Source organism: Anabrus simplex, chromosome 14 (genome assembly GCF_040414725.1).
Source record: "Anabrus simplex isolate iqAnaSimp1 chromosome 14, ASM4041472v1, whole genome shotgun sequence".
Classification (NCBI taxonomy): domain Eukaryota; kingdom Metazoa; phylum Arthropoda; class Insecta; order Orthoptera; family Tettigoniidae; genus Anabrus; species Anabrus simplex.
In genome coordinates, this window is record NC_090278.1 from 23,159,394 (window position 1) to 23,180,465 (window position 21,072).

The 21,072-nt window shown below is 40.7% G+C and overlaps 1 protein-coding gene across 3 annotated transcripts in view; it reads left to right on the top strand.

The window, feature by feature from the left end:
• LOC136885771 (gastrula zinc finger protein XlCGF57.1-like) overlaps positions 1–21,072 on the top strand; it is a 712,640-nt gene that overhangs the window by 658,113 nt on the left and 33,455 nt on the right. For 2 of the 3 annotated variants that reach the window (XM_068230204.1, XM_068230207.1), the window contains exons 1-2: positions 1,194–1,323; positions 20,489–20,572. In XM_068230204.1, coding sequence (XP_068086305.1) covers positions 20,498–20,572 — 75 coding nt within the window. In that variant the 5' untranslated portion in view covers positions 1,194–1,323; positions 20,489–20,497. Of the gene's footprint in view, positions 1–1,193; positions 1,324–20,488; positions 20,573–21,072 lie in introns of those variants that run through there. The other variant, XM_068230206.1, reaches the window with a different exon arrangement.

Consider the following 21,072-nt stretch of genomic DNA (forward strand, 5'->3'; position numbering starts at 1 on the left):
GAGCCCCTCACGTCAGGCAGGATACACCGTGGATGTACTTCACAGCAGAAGCAGTGATTAGGGGGGCCCCTTACTTTATGGAGATTCTTTTATTTCATTTTAGCCGCCTGAAACAGGGAATTATTAGAAGAAAGCAATTTGTAAAAACCCTGTTGTCTTTTCAACTAATCACTCCCTTTAATTATTAAGAAGAATATTTAGCGGAAACACGCACAAAATGCCATTTGTCGCGGGTGTACAGCGTCAGAGCAAGTAGTGGAGACCCGCGGAGCTATGAGAAGCATGTTCTGCGACGAAGGGTAGCAGGCATGGGCGCCCGCAGGATCTTTTCCAGGAGGGGGGGGGGGCACATTAACAATTTTCTTGAATATAAAAACCAATATAACGTCAGCAACATTAAATTGTTTACAGAAACTTCCAGTTATAACATATGCTAGCTGACTGTCAGTAATTTCAGTATATGAAATAATCTAGTATGATATTAAACAATTGAACATCAACATCTTTAGAATTCCAGGGGGGGCAAGTGCCCCCCCTTGCCCCCCTTGCGGGCGCCCATGGTAGCAGGGGTATATTTTTGCCAATGTCACCCGCTTGCCTTCGTCGATCTGGCAGTTTCACTTAGTCAATATCTGTTCAATTCTACATAGTCTGTTACTTCATTACTATCTAGTCAAATACTTAATTACTTTTGAATTCTATAATCACGCCGTACTTTATTTAATTGGTGAAAGATTTAGTATTATTATTACCGCACTTAAGTTGGTAGAATGTCAACCCTCTATCAAAATTCGTTTTATAGCAATTTCTTTCAATTTTGATGCCCCCCGTGCAATATATCTTGGACCCGGGGACATTTTGTTGCCAATCAATTTTTGTGTTCCCTCCCTCCCCACTTCTAATTCCCAATCGTCGCTACTGCTCAACAGGTGTTGACGACGTGTGTTGAAATTGAAAGTGCATCACTGAGTCCTTGACGCTAGTAGAACGAAAGCTGAATGGCATAGAAGTCTATTATCAAGATGCACATATCGATCCATGTTCATGAATAGGCCTATCTATTTTCTTACTATGAGATCCCTAAACCCTTCTAAAATAATATTTCCATCACATTATTTACGAGTTTTAATTTAAGAGCACGGAAGCACTATTCATAGACCCACACACGGCCTACTTGTACACACTATAGATGAGCCGTTCGAAGCCTTGTCTCAGAAAAGGAAATGATCTTCCTTACGGACTACAATCTACAGTTTTCTCTTCCTTTCCATTACGCAGGTCTGCCGAGGGAGTTCCTCCCTCCCAACTGAAGGATTATTTAAGGTCTGATTTTATTCCACTGATAATTCTGAGTAGCTCTTGCATGGTTAATTAGAGATTTCGTTTACTCCCATGAATGCAAGTATAATCGTGCTTTCGATTATTTCAACAATGAGAAGGTTAAGTCTAAGGAATGAAATTGAACTTTACTCGAATAGTTTCCGCGATTTACGTTTTGAGGAATTTAAAAAAAAAATTTGCATACGAAAGTATCTTTTTCTTCCCATTCCGCCATTAATATCCATGATTAAGTCTTAAACCCGAAAGACTACTACTAGGCTAGGAAGTAGAAGTATTCGTTTTGCTTGCTGAAGTAGGCTACTGCTATAAACATACTACGTTGCCTTGCAATTACTATGAACTGGTGTACATATACCTAAAGCTATCCATTGTGAGGATATATTACGAGAATGTCTCTAGATTCGTACTTTTAACTCGGTAGGTGTACACTCGTAAAACTGTTTGTTATATTACCTCCAGTTTGGTTATGTAACGGCCGATTTAAGTACCGGTAGTGCACTGTGATGTATTATATTAACAATTTCTCGATTCCTTGCAGCCTTGATTTTGTAATTTACAGTATAGTCTTCACACGATTTTTTTTTATTTTTCTCGAAACATCGTTTGAGATTCCCCTTGTAGTAGGTATTGGAAACTCCTATCATTAGTTGTGAACCTGTCCGAATTATAAGTAGGCCTACCTACTGTAGCCTATTTAAGCGTGCAGTTTACATATACAGTATAATATGCACTGAGCAGCTTTACTAAAATGGGTACTTGCCTTTTTTTTATAATGCTACTTTTTATCATTCTTTTTCCTAAATTATTCTTATTCAGTAGCCTACGAAGTTCATGTGCATATTTAGCTATTCCTGACCCTCTGCTTCGCTGCCGCAGCCTTCTCTAGCTGTATGAGAGACTTCCTATATAAATTGATGAAATGGATTTCACAATAATGGAATTATGTACTATGACTAGAATTATGTTGAAAGGTTTTTTGTTGAACTGGTCGTTCTGTACTTTGGTGATAGGTTCCTGCAATACGTTCGTACCACGCTTTCAGCGTCATCCTGACCACATTTTTATTAAAATAAATATGAGTTTAAAAGGAAAGTAATGAACTCTCCCTAAGCGCATCTACTTATTGTTGGAATCCGTCGATTGCCTGACATTGGTTAAGTTTCAAAAACAGATCATACAAATACAAATGATCCATTTTGATGTTGTACATCGAAGCGCTCGAAAGTAAGCAAGAGAATGTGAGATCCTAAATATCCAACATTCTGGCAATTTAAATTTTTCATTCAACAACATAAGTTAATTTTTTCACAAAATTCATGCCTCGTTTCCTAACAAAATCCTACAACATGCTGTTTCGGATTTAGGTGTATTTAAGTGGCAATTCACAAAGAGAATAAGTTAGAAAAAGTATACTTTGTGCTGGTATCCTTGACATATTAATCGGTAGGTAAAGTTGGGACGGCGAACGCATCGCTAGACGGCAGCCTCTGATCCCAAGACGTAGCCCGCCCTAGTGATAAGGGTTCTCAGTCCATGGTGCGAAATTCGGGGGAGGGGGAGAGGGTTCCCCCACCACTAAAATTGCCCGAGGAGGGCAGATTCTTTCGTGATAAAATAATGAGGAAAATGTAGGACATTTATTACTGAAATTAATGTTTTCACTTTGCATATTTTCATAAAACATTGAGCAATAATGCACATAATATAGGAATAATAGAATGACTGCCATATCTTTAGCAACGTAGCTGAGGCAATTCCGCACCTGCAGCCTTTATGGTTCATGTTTCACTCTGGCAAGTACATCTGAAACCCGGGAATAGCTTTCCAATATTTTTCATTCTTGTTATAACAATAGATTTCAAACAAAGAGATTTAGAATTTACACTTTTCTTGGGGAGGGAGTAATTTACTTACAGGTGAATTATAAAGGCCCTTCCCCGCCGGGTACTGCCCCACTACCCTTTCTGATTTTTCTCCCTGTGTCAGTCGCTTCCTTTCCTATAGACACAACGGCGCGTGTCGTTTAAAAGGCAAGTGAGTGTTCTCAATAGCATGGTTGCCATATTTTGCGGCGATTATTTAAACATGATAGCATTTAATTTCTTCTTAAGATAAAATATAGAAACCTGATCATGAACCGCAGTGCAGACAGGGGCGGCCGTACCTTGTGTTCTGAAGTGCTGCAGCACATTGTCTATTTTAAAAACAAATTACTTTTAAAATATTATCTACAATCAAATACAGTGCATTGAAAAAGATGTCAGGCAAAGAATAGGAAATAATTCAACTCCCCTCACAACTAGGTAACTAGTCGTACGCTCCACGCCGGGTGCTGTGCAGATCACTGCTCAGCAAGAATTTCTAAGTAGGGATGGGCGCGACTGAAGCCTGGAATCGAGAGCGTCGACTCCGAACACCGGTCTCGGTTCGCATGAAGCCTCTCGACTCCAAACTTGATGCGTATTGCGGGGCCCCACGGTCGCTTCGCATGAAGCCTCGCGACTCCAAGCGAACTTGACTGTCATTGCGGGGCCGCTTGCGTGTCGAGGCGCGGAAAATAACATGAAAAATCATACATGCTGCTGCTCATTTGCCAATTGGGTTTTTTAAAAGTAATGTAGAGTGAAGTACGATATCGTTAACGAAGACGACGAGCATAATGGCGTAGTTGAAATAAAATAAAACGTGCCATGTCAGAAAGTATCGCCATACCAGACCACGGACATTTAATTGCACGTCTTTACTTGTTGTGAAAAGGAAATTGATAAACAGATATCGATGGTAAATCATTATGAATTGCGCATGAACGATGAAGATAAATCCTCTAACATAATTCGAACATAGATTAAACCATTGAAAGCCTCCGTGGCTCAGGCGGCAGCGCGTTGGCCTCGCACCGCTGGATTCCGTGGTTTAAATCCCGGTTACTCCACGTGCGATTTGTTTTTCTCCGGATAATCCGGTTTTCCCTGTCATCTTCCATTCTAGCAACACTCTCCAACATCATTTCATTTTATCTGTCAGTCATTCATCATTGCCCCAGAGGAGTGCGATAGGCCTCGGCAACCGGTACAATTCCTATCCTCGTCGCAGGATGGGGGCTTCATTCATTCCATTCCTGACCCGGTCACTGACTGGAAAACAGGTTGTAGGTTATCATTATACTTCAAGGAAAACGTTAAGTCTTGTTGCATTATTTATTTTTCTTCTTATTATTAGTAGTAGTATACACAAAAGCCCCTATTCGCGACAGTCCTGGTAGGCCTTGGCCTATCAAGTGACCTCTACCTAGCTCGAAGGCCAGTGGATTACGAGGTGACGTGTGTTCAGCACGACGAATCCCCTCGACCGTTATTCTTGGCTTTCTAGACCCGGTCTCTACCTTAACGTGATCACGAAACCTGAGATACAGGTAAAAATCCCTGATCTGGCCGGAATCGATCCCGGGGCCTCGCTAGACTGCGGAGGCGGCTATTATGACGCACCGTGTTTGGTAAAATATTTGTTGTAAAATCATACTCTAAGCACTCGCTTCTGTTTTATGCTCCACGCCAGGGGTTTAATCATTTACAATTAAAAGGCCTAACCCGGCCGAAAATCGAACCCGGGACTGCAGGGTGACAGGCGCACGCGTTGCCCCCTACACCGCGGAGCTGAACTCGTTGAAGTTAATATTGGCGATTATGTAAACGTAGGCCTATACTGTCAGATTATTATTACCACTACAATTATCGTCATCATTATCATCATCGTCGCCAAAATATACCTACAACATTAACACTAACGATGATAAAATCCCAAAACAATATAATGTTTGCTGGCTAATAATCATCTTGTATTCATCGTGTAACGAGTTACCAAGGGAGGAACGTGGAACTATAATTCCAAGCAGTTCCGACAATAGTTGATAGATGGCGTTACTGCATCAGTGGAGTCGAGAGTGTCGGTTCCAGAGGTACCAGTCTCGACTCTTCGCGACTCCGTTCGCAGCCCAGCCCTATTTCTAAGCTTTTTTTTTTTTTTTTGACAGGAAACAGGAACTTTGCCTTTGCTCAACTTTTCCGATGTGCTGTGGAAACAACAGCCAAGACATCGCTTCACACCGATTCTTCGTTCGACCACAGACAGGCAGCACTGGTCAAACCTGCATTTCGACCGAAATGAGAACCTGGCAGGTGGCACCCTCTTGACTCAGCGGTAGTAGCGTATTTAAGAGGGGATCGCTCAAAGCAAACGGGAAAACAAAATACTGTAGAGGAAGCCATCAGCTGTTCCTGTCTGGTCCTTTAATACTCCCAACTTGCCTATTTCATAGCCGCATTTGTAAATCGATGAACTGTAAACATTATACTTTTATTTTGTCAAAATAATGACACGATATTGTGATTTCCTTTATTAAAAATTTTTTGTTTATAAATTTCACTATAACAACGTAACTTGTAATTTTGCATTACGACGTTGCTGATTTTATTGCACTGATTTTGGTAACATTGAAAATATTTGTATTTGCGCGCATACACGAAGTGTTTCTGAGTTCGTGTATGTTTTGTCATTGCAGGTGTTATTGTGTGTTTAATTAGTTTTGTATGAGGAATGTGCATATGTGTGGGGTTGTTTGCTTGTTTGTTCAGTATTGAAAACTCAGTAGAGAGCTTCTTGAAAACTGCATAAGTTTCTAAATGTTCTTATTTTTAGAAGAAATAAATAAAGAAAGAATTAGCAAATAAACTCGTCAAACAAATTTCAAGTAGCCGCAAATGATTGCTATGAACTATTTATACACACGGTACAAATATCAGGTCTCTCAAACTTAAAATTCGTAACAACGTACGCCTGTTAAAATGTTACTTTTATGCTGCTAATATTAGTGTTACTTTCAGTAAAACCGGGCGAGTTGGCCGTGCGCGTAGAGGCGCGCGGCTGTGAGCTTGCATCCGGGAGATAGTAGGTTCGAATCCCACTATCGGCAGTCCTGAAAATGGTTTTCCGTGGTTTCCCATTTTCACACCAGGCAAATGCTGGGGCTGTACCTTAATTAAGGCCACGGCCGCTTCCTTCCAACTCCTAGGCCTTTCCTATCCCACCGTCGCCATAAGACCTATCTGTGTCGGTGCGACGTAAAGCCCCTAGCAAAAAAAAAAAAAAAAAAAACTTTCAGTAAATAGAGGAAAAGTACAATCATGAAGTAGGGACTGGGATGATAATAATAATAATAATAATAATAATAATGGTATAGGTTTTACCTCCCTTTTACAGTAACTAATGCAAATTGGGCCAAAGGCCAGCACGCTAACCATTTAGCCACGGAGCTGGAAATAATAATAATAATAATAATAATAATAATAATAATAATAATAATAATAATAATAATAATAATAATAATAATAAATGTTGGAATGTGTAGTTCGGAACAAAATATCCCAACGAACTTAACTGTTTTTAAAATAAAATGCAATCTTACCTGTATTCATTCGTCCTCGTCATCATCTGCTAGGTGAATCACAAATCTACTTTAGTTGCTATCCATGTCGTGTTTCATGTACTTTTCTTCTATCTTAATGGTGTGTTGAACCGTTGCCTTCGTTATTACTAGCGTCCATGACAAGAGCAATTCCAAACATGACCGTACGTGTAATACTACAGTATTATCGGCTAGGCAGCACTCGTATGACCTGTCTCGCAGGTTATGTGCGAAGAATATTTTAATAATAGGCACATACAGCATAGAAAATATTTTCAGAAGTTTTGTGGTTATGGCTTACGTCTGCGATGCCGGAACTTTGTCTCGCCGTAGATCTATCAACGCGAGGCTGACGTATTTGAGCACCTTCAGATACCCCTGTACTGAGCCGCGATCGAACCCGGATGATTACATTTTCAAATCTTTGCGGGTTATAGTTGATTGGTGATGTTCCTTGCTTAGTCATCGAGAACGGGTTTCAAAACTTTTGTTACAATAGTGTCTCAGAATTAATTGGTCACATTTGCAACATCCATAGTTGCTATGGAACTAGTTGCGGCAAAGAATCTGGTCTTGGTGCTGGTTTCTTTCTATCAGAAGTAGACTTCAGTTTATGAGAAGGATGAGCATGAAAAACTGAAGGAACTGTTTGAGGCAGCACTCTGTTTTACTAATACTAAAGTCGTGTTGTTTAAAACGAGCGGATTATGTGTCAGTACTGGAGGGTTTTCTTCACCCCTATAGCAGTATCAATGGAAACTGTTGATGATCTTGTGATGTCAGCCTGTATCGTCCACAACCTTCTCCGGAATGAGCGAATTCCTTGCCCAAATTAACACTTTATTGGCTATTTGGAATTAACAGAAGAAAACATGATTCCTCTGGCAGCTGACAACGGAGGTAATTCTATACATGATGCTTTCATGATAAGAGACAGCTTCAAGAAATATTTTTGTAGCAGGGAGAGAGAATCGGTATGACAAAGAGAATATGCTAACAGGGTGGAGTGAAAGTTTTTTTCTAACGGACAAACATGTATTTGTTTACCTATAGTTTACTTTTTTCTGTGACCCAATTAGCATAATAACGGAATGAACATTGTTATTAAAATAAAACACGTGATTTTATTAAATGAACAATACTGAACTCAAATTTTGTAAAATTATATATATTGGCATATTTGATATTAAAATAATGGATTTATTGGTTGATATATTTCTAAATCTGTTAATTATTTAATCCTTTGAAACTGAACTCATATTTGTCATAAGTAACATCAATAATAATAATAATAATAATAATAATAATAATAATAATAGACACCCTACCACCGATCCACAGAGGCAGCTACCACATCAATGAAAAAAAAAAAAGAATCCCAAGAACGGGGTTCCAAATGACAGTAAATTAACATTAATCGTCTGGTACCTCCGTTTTTGGAGTTTCTATTTTTACGAACTCTTTCCTTCTCAAGACCATCGTATAATACATAAAAACTAGCAACATTTATTAGCTGTTCTACCCATCTTCAGTGATATCATTTTCCATGAGTTGTCTTTCACAACGTTGTTTTTGTAGCTCTTGTGTTGTGAGTTATACACTGGGTGCATTCCAACTTCTTTAATCAGTTCCTCCTCCACTTCGTCCGTAAATCTCATCGTGTTGCTTAAAACAATAAAAACAAGAACAGAAATAATGTCGCCTCGCACTGCTGTCGCCTCGCACAAATCTGGCCGGACGAATCAGTGCGCGGTGACGCTGCGAGGTCTCTCTGCGAGGTTGCGTACACTGCGTACCGCGCAGCTTGAGAAACCACTTGCATAAGCTCGTGTAGTCTGGATTTGTGCGAGGCGGGCCTCGCACCTCGCACCTCGCATGCGTCGGTTCTGAGAAACCAAGCCTTTAGCGCTCCTTGTTCACCGACACAGATAGGTCTTTTGGCGACGATGGGACAGGACAGGCCTAGGAATGGAAAGTAAGCGGCCGTGGCCTTAATTAAGGTACAGCCCCAGAATTTGCCTGGTGTGAAACGGAAAATCATCTTCAGGGCTGCCGACAGTGGGGTTTGAACCCACTATCTTCCGGATTCGAGCTCACAGCTGCGCGCTCCTAACCGCACGGTGTTTTCATTTCTGGAATCATTCGATGAGCAATACGCAACACAACAGTGCACCATTTTAAAACTATATAAACGAGTTAATAAATATGAAAGAACACCTAAAAACATCCACCAGTATTTCGCTAGTCTACACGAGATTTTATTCACTGTACTTACAAATTTTATTCGCGCAACTTCACTATACAATCTCGGAAACAGTTTTTCATCTCAGCTGGAAATATTAGCACCCACAGACGGTTGAAACGCTTTTTCTTTTCAAACAAAAATCTAATTTGAATGTGCATTGTTTGCTTGCAAATAAATGTAAACTAGTCGTGAAACAGGTCATAAGCCTGCCATCTAGCGGCTGCAGGTGAAAATGCTTGGGCCACGTTCTGATGGACCATACCTTGAGCTTGTCACGGCCGCTAGTATAACGCAGACCCGCTCTCGGGACCGATTGTTCCAGCGCCTTCACTCAGAACTTGGCACACACTAGCACTCAAAGTTGAGTAACATTATTTTTCCACTGCAGTCTGTCTTTTCCTCAGAAAGCAGAAACTAAACTCAAGTTTTATTAACGGCTGCCTTAGAGTAGCTTTTTCATAAGGAATACGACACACACTTTTCAAGTGTTCTAACTTCTGTACTTTTGGTGCCTTACGTTTCAGAAGTCACCTCAAATATAATCAACTTTGTAAAAATAATTCTATTATTACTTCATTTTTCGGAGTATTAGTACCTCCTTGTACGATTTTCCTAATAGTTTTCCAGTGAGGTTTTAAAATTGTAGTTGTCTACGAAATATGACCCTTGCCGAAGTTGTTCTTTGTAACGTACTGATATGCGATACATACTAGCTCTTGACTTTGCTTATTTAGTTTTAATGGGCTTACCTTTTTAACAGAACTACTACTCCGTTGAGTATCACTCGCGTGCACGTAACCACTGCTACTCGTTCGAGTATCACTGCTACTGATGATCGATTGAGGATTGTAGACTTACTTCAAGATTTTTTGGTGTGTTTATTTCTAGGTTTGATTCCCATAGCCCCAGCATTATTGCATGAAGTTAAGTGAAAAACAATACACTTCGCAAAAATTAATTAATGAAGTAAATATTACAAGACTTCCAAACAGGGAACAAAGTATGTGCCTTTTCTGAGCTGAAAAAGGAGACTGACGTCTATTCTAATAAGAGGTGCATTGGCAACAAAGGTGTGGACAGTAGCGGTGATTGTGGGGGAGGGGGGCGACTGCCCCCACTTTGTGGAGAAAACATTGCATTTTATTCTATTTTAGCCGACTGAAACTAGGAAAAATAGGAATTATTTAAAAAAAAAGCAATTTGTACAAGCCCTGTTGTTTTATCAGCTCAGTCTTTCCTTTATTTTCTTTAATTATTAAAATTATATCACCGATAATACGAACAAAATGTCGTCCGTCGCGGCTAACCGATTTGTATAACGCCACAGCAAATGGTACAGTACTGTGAGGAAGGGTAGCAGGGGTATATTTTTTTTCAAGGTCATGGACAGTCTGGCAGTCTCTTTGGTGTCTGTTAGTTTCTTAGTGTGTAGTCATATACTAAATAATTTTTAATTGTATAATCTCGCCGTAGTTGTATTTTATTGTAACACATATGTAATATTTTTCCTTTAGTGAAAGTTTTATTGTATAGTACCGTATTGAATCAAAGTCATAAACACTGTTATCACCGTACTTAAGTTGGTGAACTGTTAGTCTTTACCTCACTGTCGAAATTCCCCGAGAGAACATAAAAATTACCATTTTGTACTTTTTTCATGTATATAACTCCTCCCACCCCCACCGCTACTTACCACAAATCCGGGTACGTTTTATTTTCTGTACATTATTTGTCCCCCCCCCTACTTCTAATTCCCAGTCACCGCTGCTGGGTGTGGGGAATGGGAACTTCCAGTTTAAAGCCCACAACCGTCATAAATTATCCCCTGCTGGGCAAGCGAGGGGCCGGGAAATCAAACATATGTCGTTTTCTTTGCTGCCGGCTAAAGATCGGTTTTCCGTCGCATCTTCAACGATAAAACCCAAAGTAGGTCATTTGAACATAGGCAGGACTAATAGAAGTGACTGTACTTATAGTACAGGGATTATATTTTAAGACTTCATCGTGGAGTACCGAGGCATAGGAGAGCAAAGAAGTGTAGTACCCGCAATGGCGAACGGACGTAGTCGTCTCAAAGAAGCGGCTATAATTTCGCATACAGAAACTACTGTTGGGAGATCAGAAGAATGCACAAGCCCGGTGAGGCACGGGGTGAAGGAGTTTTCACCAGCAGAGCCAGTGACGCAGTGGTTAGCATAGCAACTCCGTTACTATCCAGGTGACTTTATATTATCTTCTACTGGTAGCTCTTCGCTCATGTCAGTTGTAACCCAGCAAACTGCAAAGTGTGAGTCAATGTTTTCGTGTAGCAGATACGAGAAGATAAGAGCCGATCTGTCTGGGAAGAGCAGGAAGTTCGTGCTTGCAGGCCACATTCCTCATTCTTGCATTCTTCTCATCTCTACACAGTAAACGAAACTGAACTTATCAGCTGTATACATGCATAGAACAAATAAATAGACTAAATTAAACAAATCAACTAGTAAATAAAACTGAACTCACCAGTATTTACAGAAGGTTCTGGAAGTGGTCTCCCTGAGCTGCAATGCAAGCTTCACATGTTGTAATGGGATTTCAAAACACGCTGCATTTTATGAAACTTGGTGGAACGCACAGGGTTTCTAATTTCGATTTTAAATTCTTCTACAGTTCGAGGATTATTCCTGTAAATTTTCTTTTGAGTTTTCCCCTCGATAAAAATGCAAATGTTTAGATCACGTGAACGAGGGGGGGGGGGGGCATAAGCCTTTAGTGATAATCTGTTCATCATCGAACAGTTCCTGCCATCGTCGCAAAGAGCTATGAGCCGTATGGGCCGTCGCATCATCCTGCTGGAATTAGGCCGTACCTGTATTCTTCTCCAGCCAGTTCAACAAAAAATTGGTTCGATAATGTGAATATAACGGTCGGAAATAATTGTGTCCTGAAAAAATATCTGACCGATAATTCGTCGGGAACTAATAGCGCACCATGTCGTGTAGAGGTGTCGGCTGTAAAATGTGCGGGTTCTCTGCATCCCAGATCGCATTGTTCTATGAATTCACATATCCACTCAAATGAAACCATGCTTCGTCACCCATAAAAAAAGTTTGGATCCACGATACCACCTTGGACACTGTTCATTAGCCAATTGCAAAATCTTATTCTTGCAGTGGAATCTGTAGTCCGGTAAGATCGTTTATTACGTGCTGACGAATGTGAAATACCAGTTTCTCCGTAGACTTCACTCCATGCAGCTGCCTTTGTTTTCCCTACCGCTCTTTTCGCGGCTTTATTTGCCTCTTTGTATTGTTCTCTGTCGTCAACAGTTCCTGATTCACCCCATTTCTTTTTGGCTTTCCTTTTTTGCCTTGTTGGTATCCTGTACCTCCTCATTCCACCGCCATGTTTCTTTACCCAGTGGAGCACCTTTCCCAGATGTTTTACCCAAAACTGCCGTACCTACTTTCCTGATTACTTCTGCATTTACCATCCACTATCCCTGAACTCTTTCCACAAACTGTATTTCTTGCAGAATCTTATCCTTGAATTCACATCTTAGACTTGTATCTTTTAATCTCTACCATTTAATTATTGGAGTCATTTTCCTTACTGCTCTTTTCTTCACACCCGTGCATTCATTGTCAAGCACCAGCACCCTGTGTTGAGATATCACATCTTCCCCCATGATGACTTTACAACTCGTAACCCCCTTAAGATGCATTCGGGTTTCTTTTCCTCCACTTTTATATGTCATTAGATGTCTCTTGGTTTTCTGGAAATTGTTACAAGACGTTAGATCCAATGACAGGGAAAAATTCAGCACTCTCCCACCCTCCTCATTTCTTGTATCAAATCCCCAAGCTCCATGTACTCACCTCAATGCTTTCCCTTCCACATTTGTGCCAACATGTCCATTCAGGTCTTCACTATGAAATATCCTTTCATCAGCTGATATACAGATAAATTCCTGTTCCAGATCCCTCCAGAGGGCATCATTTTCATCCTCCTCTCAGCCACCTCATGGAGAATAATAATAATAATAATAATAATAATAATAATAATAATAATAATAATAATAATAATAATTTACTGCCCACTAATTTTTTACTTTTCTGGAGTTCCCGAAGTGCCGCAATTTTGTCCCATAGGAGATTTTTACATGCCAGTAAATCTATTGACACGAGGCTGACGTATTTGAACATCTTCAAATACCACCTGACTGAGCCAGAATGGGATCTATGAAGTTGCGGTTAGAAGGCCAGCCTTATCCGTCTGAGCCACTCAGCCCGGCGTTGGCCATTAACTGTGTAAGCTAGGGAAACAGACTAATAATTTACGTTACAAGGTAGAGAGCAAGTTTTTTGTTGTATGACTTGAGATGTTTACAACGATGTTGCGAAGCCAACAGTAGGGCATGAAGTGTCCAGAAAAGAACCTACTTTTTTATACGCAAAGCTACACTGGCGGAAAAATATATCCAAACACCAAGAAATGGCTGTGCTAGATTAACAAACGTTGGTAGACGTGTTTGTACATTTGAAAGGTGGCGTCGATTCAAATTTCCCGCAGATCGCATTAGCGTGGCGATAGTAGTGGCCCCATGACTTTGTACATCAGGTTTGCTTTAAATATGGGATGTATTGTATGAGAGCGTTAGTTACCTGTAAGATTGGACGGAGTGACTGTGAGGGAGTCTAGAATGCCTTTACAACGATGAAGAAGCAAATATCAACAGCTCACTGCGGTTGAACGAGGCCGTATAATAGGGGTATGTGAAAGTGGACTTTTCTTCCGCGCTATTGTAGAATGACTTGGCAGGAATGTCTCCACTGTGCATGTGTGCTGGCAGCAGTGGTCACGAGAAGGTGCGCTCGCAAGAAGACCGGACTCCGAACGTCCCCGTGGCACCACCGACAGGGAGGACCGCCGTATTCGGCGTATGGCTGTGGCGCAGTGGACTGCGTCTGCAGCAGCAATTCGAGCGGCAGTTGGCACCACAGTGGCGCAACGAACTGTTCGAAATCGGTTACTTAACAGCTCCGAACCAGACGCCCCTGCGGCATGCATTCCACTTAGCCCAAACCACCGCCGTCTGCGACTTCAGTGGTGTCAAGCGAGAGATCATTGGAGGATGGAATGGAGGTCCATTGTGTTTTCCGACGAAAGCTGGTTCTGCCTTGGTGCCAGTGATAGCAGTATGTTGGTTAGAAGGAGGCCAGGTGTGCGCCTGCATCCTACCTGTCTGCGGCGTCGGCAAACTGGACCTACACCGGGAGTTCTGGTCTGGGGAGCAATTTCCTATGACAGCAGGAGCACTCTCGCGGTTATCCCACGCACCCTGACCGCAGATGTGTACGTCCGTCTGGTGATTCGACCTGTTGTGCTGTCATTCATGAACAGCAATCCCAGGGGTGTTTTACAGCAGAATAATGCACGCTCCCATGCTGCTGTTGTAACCCAACGTGTCGACATGTTGCCATGGCCTGCTCGATCCCCCCCAATCTGTTCCTAATCGAGCACGTATAGGACATCATTGGACGACAACTCGAGCGTCATCCACAACCGGCATTAACCGTCCCTGTATTGGCCGACCAAGTGCTACAGGCATGGAACTCCATCCCACAAGGTAACATCCGGCACCTGTACGAAACAGTGCATTCACGTTTGCTTGCCTGCATTCAACAGTCAGGCAAATGACCGATTATTAATGGACCAGCATGGCACATTTTCGATGGCTTTTCTCGCGCGGATACTAATCTGTAGTCTTGTACCTTTAATCAATTAAGTATGTTACCTCTACAAATATATTGCCAAAATTTCCGTATTCTACATTCCTTATTTTACCGTATTTGGATATTTTTTCCGCCAGTGTATTTAGAAATTGCGTAGTTTTTTTTTTTTTTTTTTTTTTTTTTTTTGAAGCAGATAAGCCGTGGACGTCTTAAAAACTGATATCGGATTTTACATGACTTTAACATCGTCTGTGGAGCATAGCTAATACAGATATCTGTATGGATCGTTTTAAAACATTCCAGGATTTTGTAACATTATTCATGTGAAGAGCGGTAAGTCATTTTTGTTTAGTGAGGTTATTTAAATGCTAACTTATGAGGGTACAGTCTGGAGATAAAAATTGATATTTTGATCATCTTTGGAAGAAAAAAAATGTTATGGCTGAAATTGAAAGGGTTGAGTTTCTTCTTTCTTGTCACGGATTTATTCTGTTGAATTTAAACAATTTACCACTTTAATAATGCTTTGTCTGCACACAGCAGAAATGGGCGTTGCGTCTGCTTCGCTTTCATTTTCCCACCAATTATAATTTTACATATTATTCCCATTTTTCTCCCATAGTACCTGCCAAGTCCGCTTCTGTGGCATAGTGGTTAGTGTGATTAGCTGCCAGCCCCGTAGGCTCCTGTTCGATTCCCTGCTCTGCCACGAAATTTGAAAAGCAGTACGAGGGGTGAAACGGGGCTCGCTCAGCGTCGGAGGTCAACTGAGTAGAAGGGGGGTTCAATTCCCTCCTCAGCCATCCTCGAAGTGGTTTTCTGTGGTTTCTCACTTCTTCAGGCAAATGCTGGGATGGTACCTAACTTAAGGCCACGGCTGCTTCCTTCCCTCTGCCTTGTCTATCCCTTCCGATCTTCCCAATCCCCCACAAGGACCCTGTTTAACGTAGCGAGGTACTTGTCCTCCCTACCAGTTGTATCCACGACCGAAAGTTTCACGCTCCAGGACACTGTCCATGAGGCGGTAGAGGTGGGATCCCTCTCTGAGTCCCAGGGAAAAACCAACCCTTAAGCATAATAGATTAAGAAAGAAAGGAAGAAAGAAAGAAAGAACGAAATTTTTTTGTGTGGTATATGTATCACAGCTGTATTAGGAAACCTGTATATGGAATGTTTGATTGGAGTATTTTTTCAAGTAGTAGGGATCTTTAAATCAAAAATTTAGAACATAAAAATTGCACAAACTTTTGTACAATATTCTTATATAAATTATGTACAGAAAAATCTATACCAAGTTCTTTTTAAAGAAGCGTTATCTACCTAATTCCAAATTTTTATTAACATCTCAGTTAAGTTTCATGAAAAAAAAAAAAAAAGAAATTAAGAATTTCAAAACATATTTCCAAAAAAGATTTTTTGAAAAAATACTTGTATATACAATAATTTTCATGATATCCCTACTTTTATTTAGGTGACATTCCCAAAAATTTCATGAAAATCGATGCATTAGGTGAAACTATATGTTTACTCCAGACTGTCCAGAAGTCTTCCCTCTTCTGTTGTCTGTGACCTAAATAAAGGTGCAATTATTATTATTATTATTATTATTATTATTATTATTATTATTATTATTATTATTATTATTATTATTATTATTATTTATATAATATTTTCCTGCTCATTAAAATATTTTTGACTGTTGTCCCACATGGGATACAAAGTCTGCATCTATGGTTGTGGAGCACTTATTCATTCGCCCTTTTTTTACATCGCATGGACACAGATAGGTCTTAAGGCAGCGATGGGATAGGAAAGGCTTAGGAATGGAAATGAAGCAGCCATGGCCTTAATTAAGGTACAGCCCCAGCATTTTCCTGGTGTGAAAAGGGTAAACCAATGGAAAACCATCTTCAGGGCTGATGACAGTGGGGTTCGAACCCACTATCTCCTGGATGCAAGCTCACAGCTGTGCACCTCTAACCATATGGCCAACTTGCCCAGTATTCATCCACTGAGTCTTGTAGACAGAACTCTAAAAAATATAACTTACTGTGCAACCTCTCATTAGCTGACATCAAAGGGAAATAACAATTTATCAGCATGTGCTATTGGGAGGAAGATTGCCCAATTTAACAATAACATGTATTAAGGAACCTTCAATCCTGAGATTGCCAGGCTGAGTGGCTCAGACGGTTGAGGTGCTGGCCTTCTGACCCCAACCTGGCAGGTTCGATCCTAGCTCACTCCGGTGGTATTTGAAGGTGCTCAAATCAACCTCGTGTCAGTAGATTTACTGGCACGTAAAAGATCTCCTGCAGAACAAACTGTAAAAGTAGTTAGTGGGACATAAGGCAAATAACATTATTATTATTAATCCTGAGATAGAAACTGAGAAGGCAATCAGACACCTGCGACAGAACAAATCGCCTGGTGTGGATGGAATGACTGCTTAATCCCAAAAGGCCATGGGTAAAGAAGGGAAGGGATAGATGTATTGCTAGATCGTTGAAAGAAGGGATGGGACTCAGAAACACAGGGACACAGGGACACAGGGAGATTGCTAGTTGAGTGGTGTGAGTTGACATTCATCGCTGTTTACAAGAAAGGAGCTCCCACATATTGCAACAAGTATAGGACAGTGGCTCTGATCCCTCACACCAGCTAGGATTTTCCTCACGTCATAAACAACAGACTGCAAGCCTTCCTTCTGCCACAAGTAGCTGAAGAGCAGAGGGGGTTTGTGCCAGGCAAGGACACAAGGGAACAGATCTTGAACATTTGACAAATCATGGAAAAGGCTTGACAGTACAACATCCTGACTTTTTTGTGCTTTATTGACTACAGGAAGGTGTTTGATTCCATGAAGTGGGAGCCTTTGTGGGAAATACTTCAGAACATGGGAGTTCCAGATCATATGACATGTCTTATTAAGGTACATTACACTAACAACAGAGCCAAAGTATAGGTCAACAAGAAGTTTTCCAACAGCTTATAGACCAAAGCACGAGTCAGGCAAGGATGCATTTTGTCACCTGTACTATAAAACTTCTACTCTGATCACATCATGAGGAAGGTGCTGGATGGATGGGAAGGCAGCTTCAGAGTGGGAAGCAAAATGATCAGCAACCTGAGGTACATAGGTGACACTCTCATCATAATGACAAGTGCCACGGTGCTGGAGATACTCGTGGACCAACTGGTAATAACGAGCGGGGAGTTTTGGCTTGAGATCGATAAGATGATCGTCAAGAGGGCAAACAACAACCTGCTACATATGAGTTGAGAAGGTGGGTTTGCAGTGGTGCAGAGATTCATCTACCTGAGAACTCTAGTCTCAAACAAGAGAGGCTGCTCAAATGAGATGGCCCATGTGGCGACTGCCAAATTCAGCAAGATATGGAGGAACAGGACCATCACAGAGGATAAGGAAGTGAAGGTGGTAAATGCGCTGATACGCCGCTGAGACATGGACGGTTAACCCTGGACAGGTGGCGCTCATTGGTGCAACGTGAGAGGTGGCGTGGGGTACTTTCTGATGACTATGATTGAATATGTCATAGAAAGAAAAAGATCCACCTTATCAATACTAAATTTAATAATGTTGTTTAAAAAAACAGTACCGGTTTCGACTTATCACAAGTCATCCTCAGCTGTCATTTACATACACATTAGAATACATGTTTTAACAGTTGTATCTTACAAATAAACATGTCATGTTTGATAGACATTAGGTAGTATGTCTAGAAGTGAAATTCTGCTTCTTACCAATATTTTATTTAATAAAATCATCCCTTTTATAAAAAACTATTATCTGAGAACGTCAATAAACAACACCACACGCAATCCACAGCACAGGAGAAAGACACAACTAACTCCACCTCTACACAGTTAGCAACTCCCCTTCCCCACCCCTCCATTCCCCTCACTACAACAGACACTAATACCACAAGTTCACGATATGAAAAAATGCTTGAAGATTCTTTAGGCACTGATGCATTCTTGCTAAGAGTTTTCCTTCAGGTAACTGAGTGAAAATATTGTGGGTTCGAGTATATGAGTCTTCAGGAGGAGGAATTTTTGTCTAGTTTGTAACATTGTCCTTTCCTGTTTTGGTCCAAAACCATTGACAAAGAGGTAAATCATCGTCACTAATATTTACAGTACTATTTCTTCATCAGCACTCTGTTTTATATCACTGTTGGAGTCCACTCATTCTAATTCATCCTCATTCAGTAAAACTTCTTCATCTCCCACAGACTGTAAACGATATAAACACCCTTGCCTCATACTCTTCTTAAATAATTTGAGCTATAAGGGATTGACTGAATGAATTCCTAACATAATTACACAAGTAAGCCACTGGGTACTCTCAACATTGCTGCTGTTCTACTTCCGACAAAGGGGACTAGTGATGTAGATGTTGATTCCCATAGGGAATCAGAAATAATTGTTCCGAATGAGTAAATTTATAATACCAATATAAATGGTCCGTTATTGGACATCATAAATTTTCCAGCTAACTCATTCCTGGTTGCCAGCGTTTTGCCCCCATGTGCTAGGCTGGGCTCATCAGTTGGTACCTAGCATACCTACCAAGACGCTGGATAGTGCATACCGTGGAGGCCACTGCGTAGGCTAATTGTAGCCACCGGCAGTGCCAATGCACATATGTCCAGTTCTATACATATCCTGGACAGGACATTGAACCAGCACTTCAGTTCTTGAGGAGATCAGCATCAAGAAGAGGCTCATGGAGAAGATCAACCTAGAATATGTGACATACTTTGGCCATATTTCAAGGAGGAAGGAATCCATGGAGATGGTGGTGGAAGAAAGGAAGGTACAAGGAGGAAGACCTCAGGGACGAGCATTTGCTGGATAACTCGATCAGATAAGGACACTGGTTGGAATGGTTGTTTTTTTTTTTAGGCTTTACAACTGGCCCAGAATTGATCAACATGGCAAAAACCCTCCAACTGCTGTGACATGTCTTCAAGCCTGCCAAGGGTAGGAAAAAAAGTAGACATTAAATATATCTTTTCTCTGTAAATTAAATTAATTATTTTCATTTTAGATGCAGTGTATATTCTCTAAAATTTTGAATTAGAAAGGGCCAAAAGAAAGGAAAATATTGTGCAGTTTTATAGTGGACCAAGAAATAAGTTTGCAGTATAACTTAAGCTTTTTCTTGGATTGTGAAACCTTTACATTTAGATGTCATGGCACTCGAGACAAAGGTCATTGCTAACAAGTGAGTGAATGGAAACATAAAGTTACTGATGGACTTCGGACCTATCAGTCAGGCAACATTTTATGAGTTTCTATTTTTCACCAGTTTCCATCTAACTGCACTAGATAGCTAGGTGGCTGGGTTAGCAAGTACAGAACACCTACAGAACCTTCATAGTCTCCTTATTATTAGTGTACAGTCCTCACAACTAATTTTTCGTGTTTGTAACACTGCATACTACATGTTTCAATGGCAGTTTATGTCTGCGGTCAGGAGATAAAGCAAGTTTTAGGATCCTCGATACTCCATATAGCTCCATACCTGAGAGTTGGTTTTATAATTATATCCATATTATTACAGTCAGGACATGAAAATCTGTCCATATTTAAGGAGTGTTAATAGGGATTATAATGAAAATGAAACTGTGATTTTTTACATTTATGAATCCTAATTTCTTGGCTAATAATGCTTTTCTTTTTTTTTTTTTTTTATTCCAGAGTTTGGCAATGGAGGAAGTGGTCTCCATTAAATGTGAGCCCGAGTGGGCATCTGAGAATGAGGAAGAAGGATCATCATCCTTTGTGAGTAATTTGTGTCCATAAAGTACCGGTACCTGTTCTGGTGTCTGAAAACCAGGATCTAAAATTTTATGCGCTTTATGTACTTCAAATACACCTGCAACTATGCACTAAAAGGCAGGAAATGGGACACAAAATATTAACAACAATATGCACTCAAAATCACGTAATTTTATTCACTCATCCCTTAATGTGCATCATAATTAGTCTCCACTGATCTGCATTTAGGGCTGTCACTCGCGTGGGAGATTTTCTGTAAATTGTGTACCTAGTCTTATGATTTCAAAGAAGTTGAACATTTATTGAACATCTCCCTTGGTAAATTATTCTACTCTCTCATTCTTCTTCCCATAAACAAATATCTGCCCCAATTTTTTTTTCTTTTGTTAGTTGCTTTACGTCGCACCGACACAGATAGGTCTTATGGCGACGATGGGACAGGAAAGGGCTAGGAGTGGGAAGGAAGCGGCCGTGGCCTTAATTAAGGTACAGCCCCAGCATTT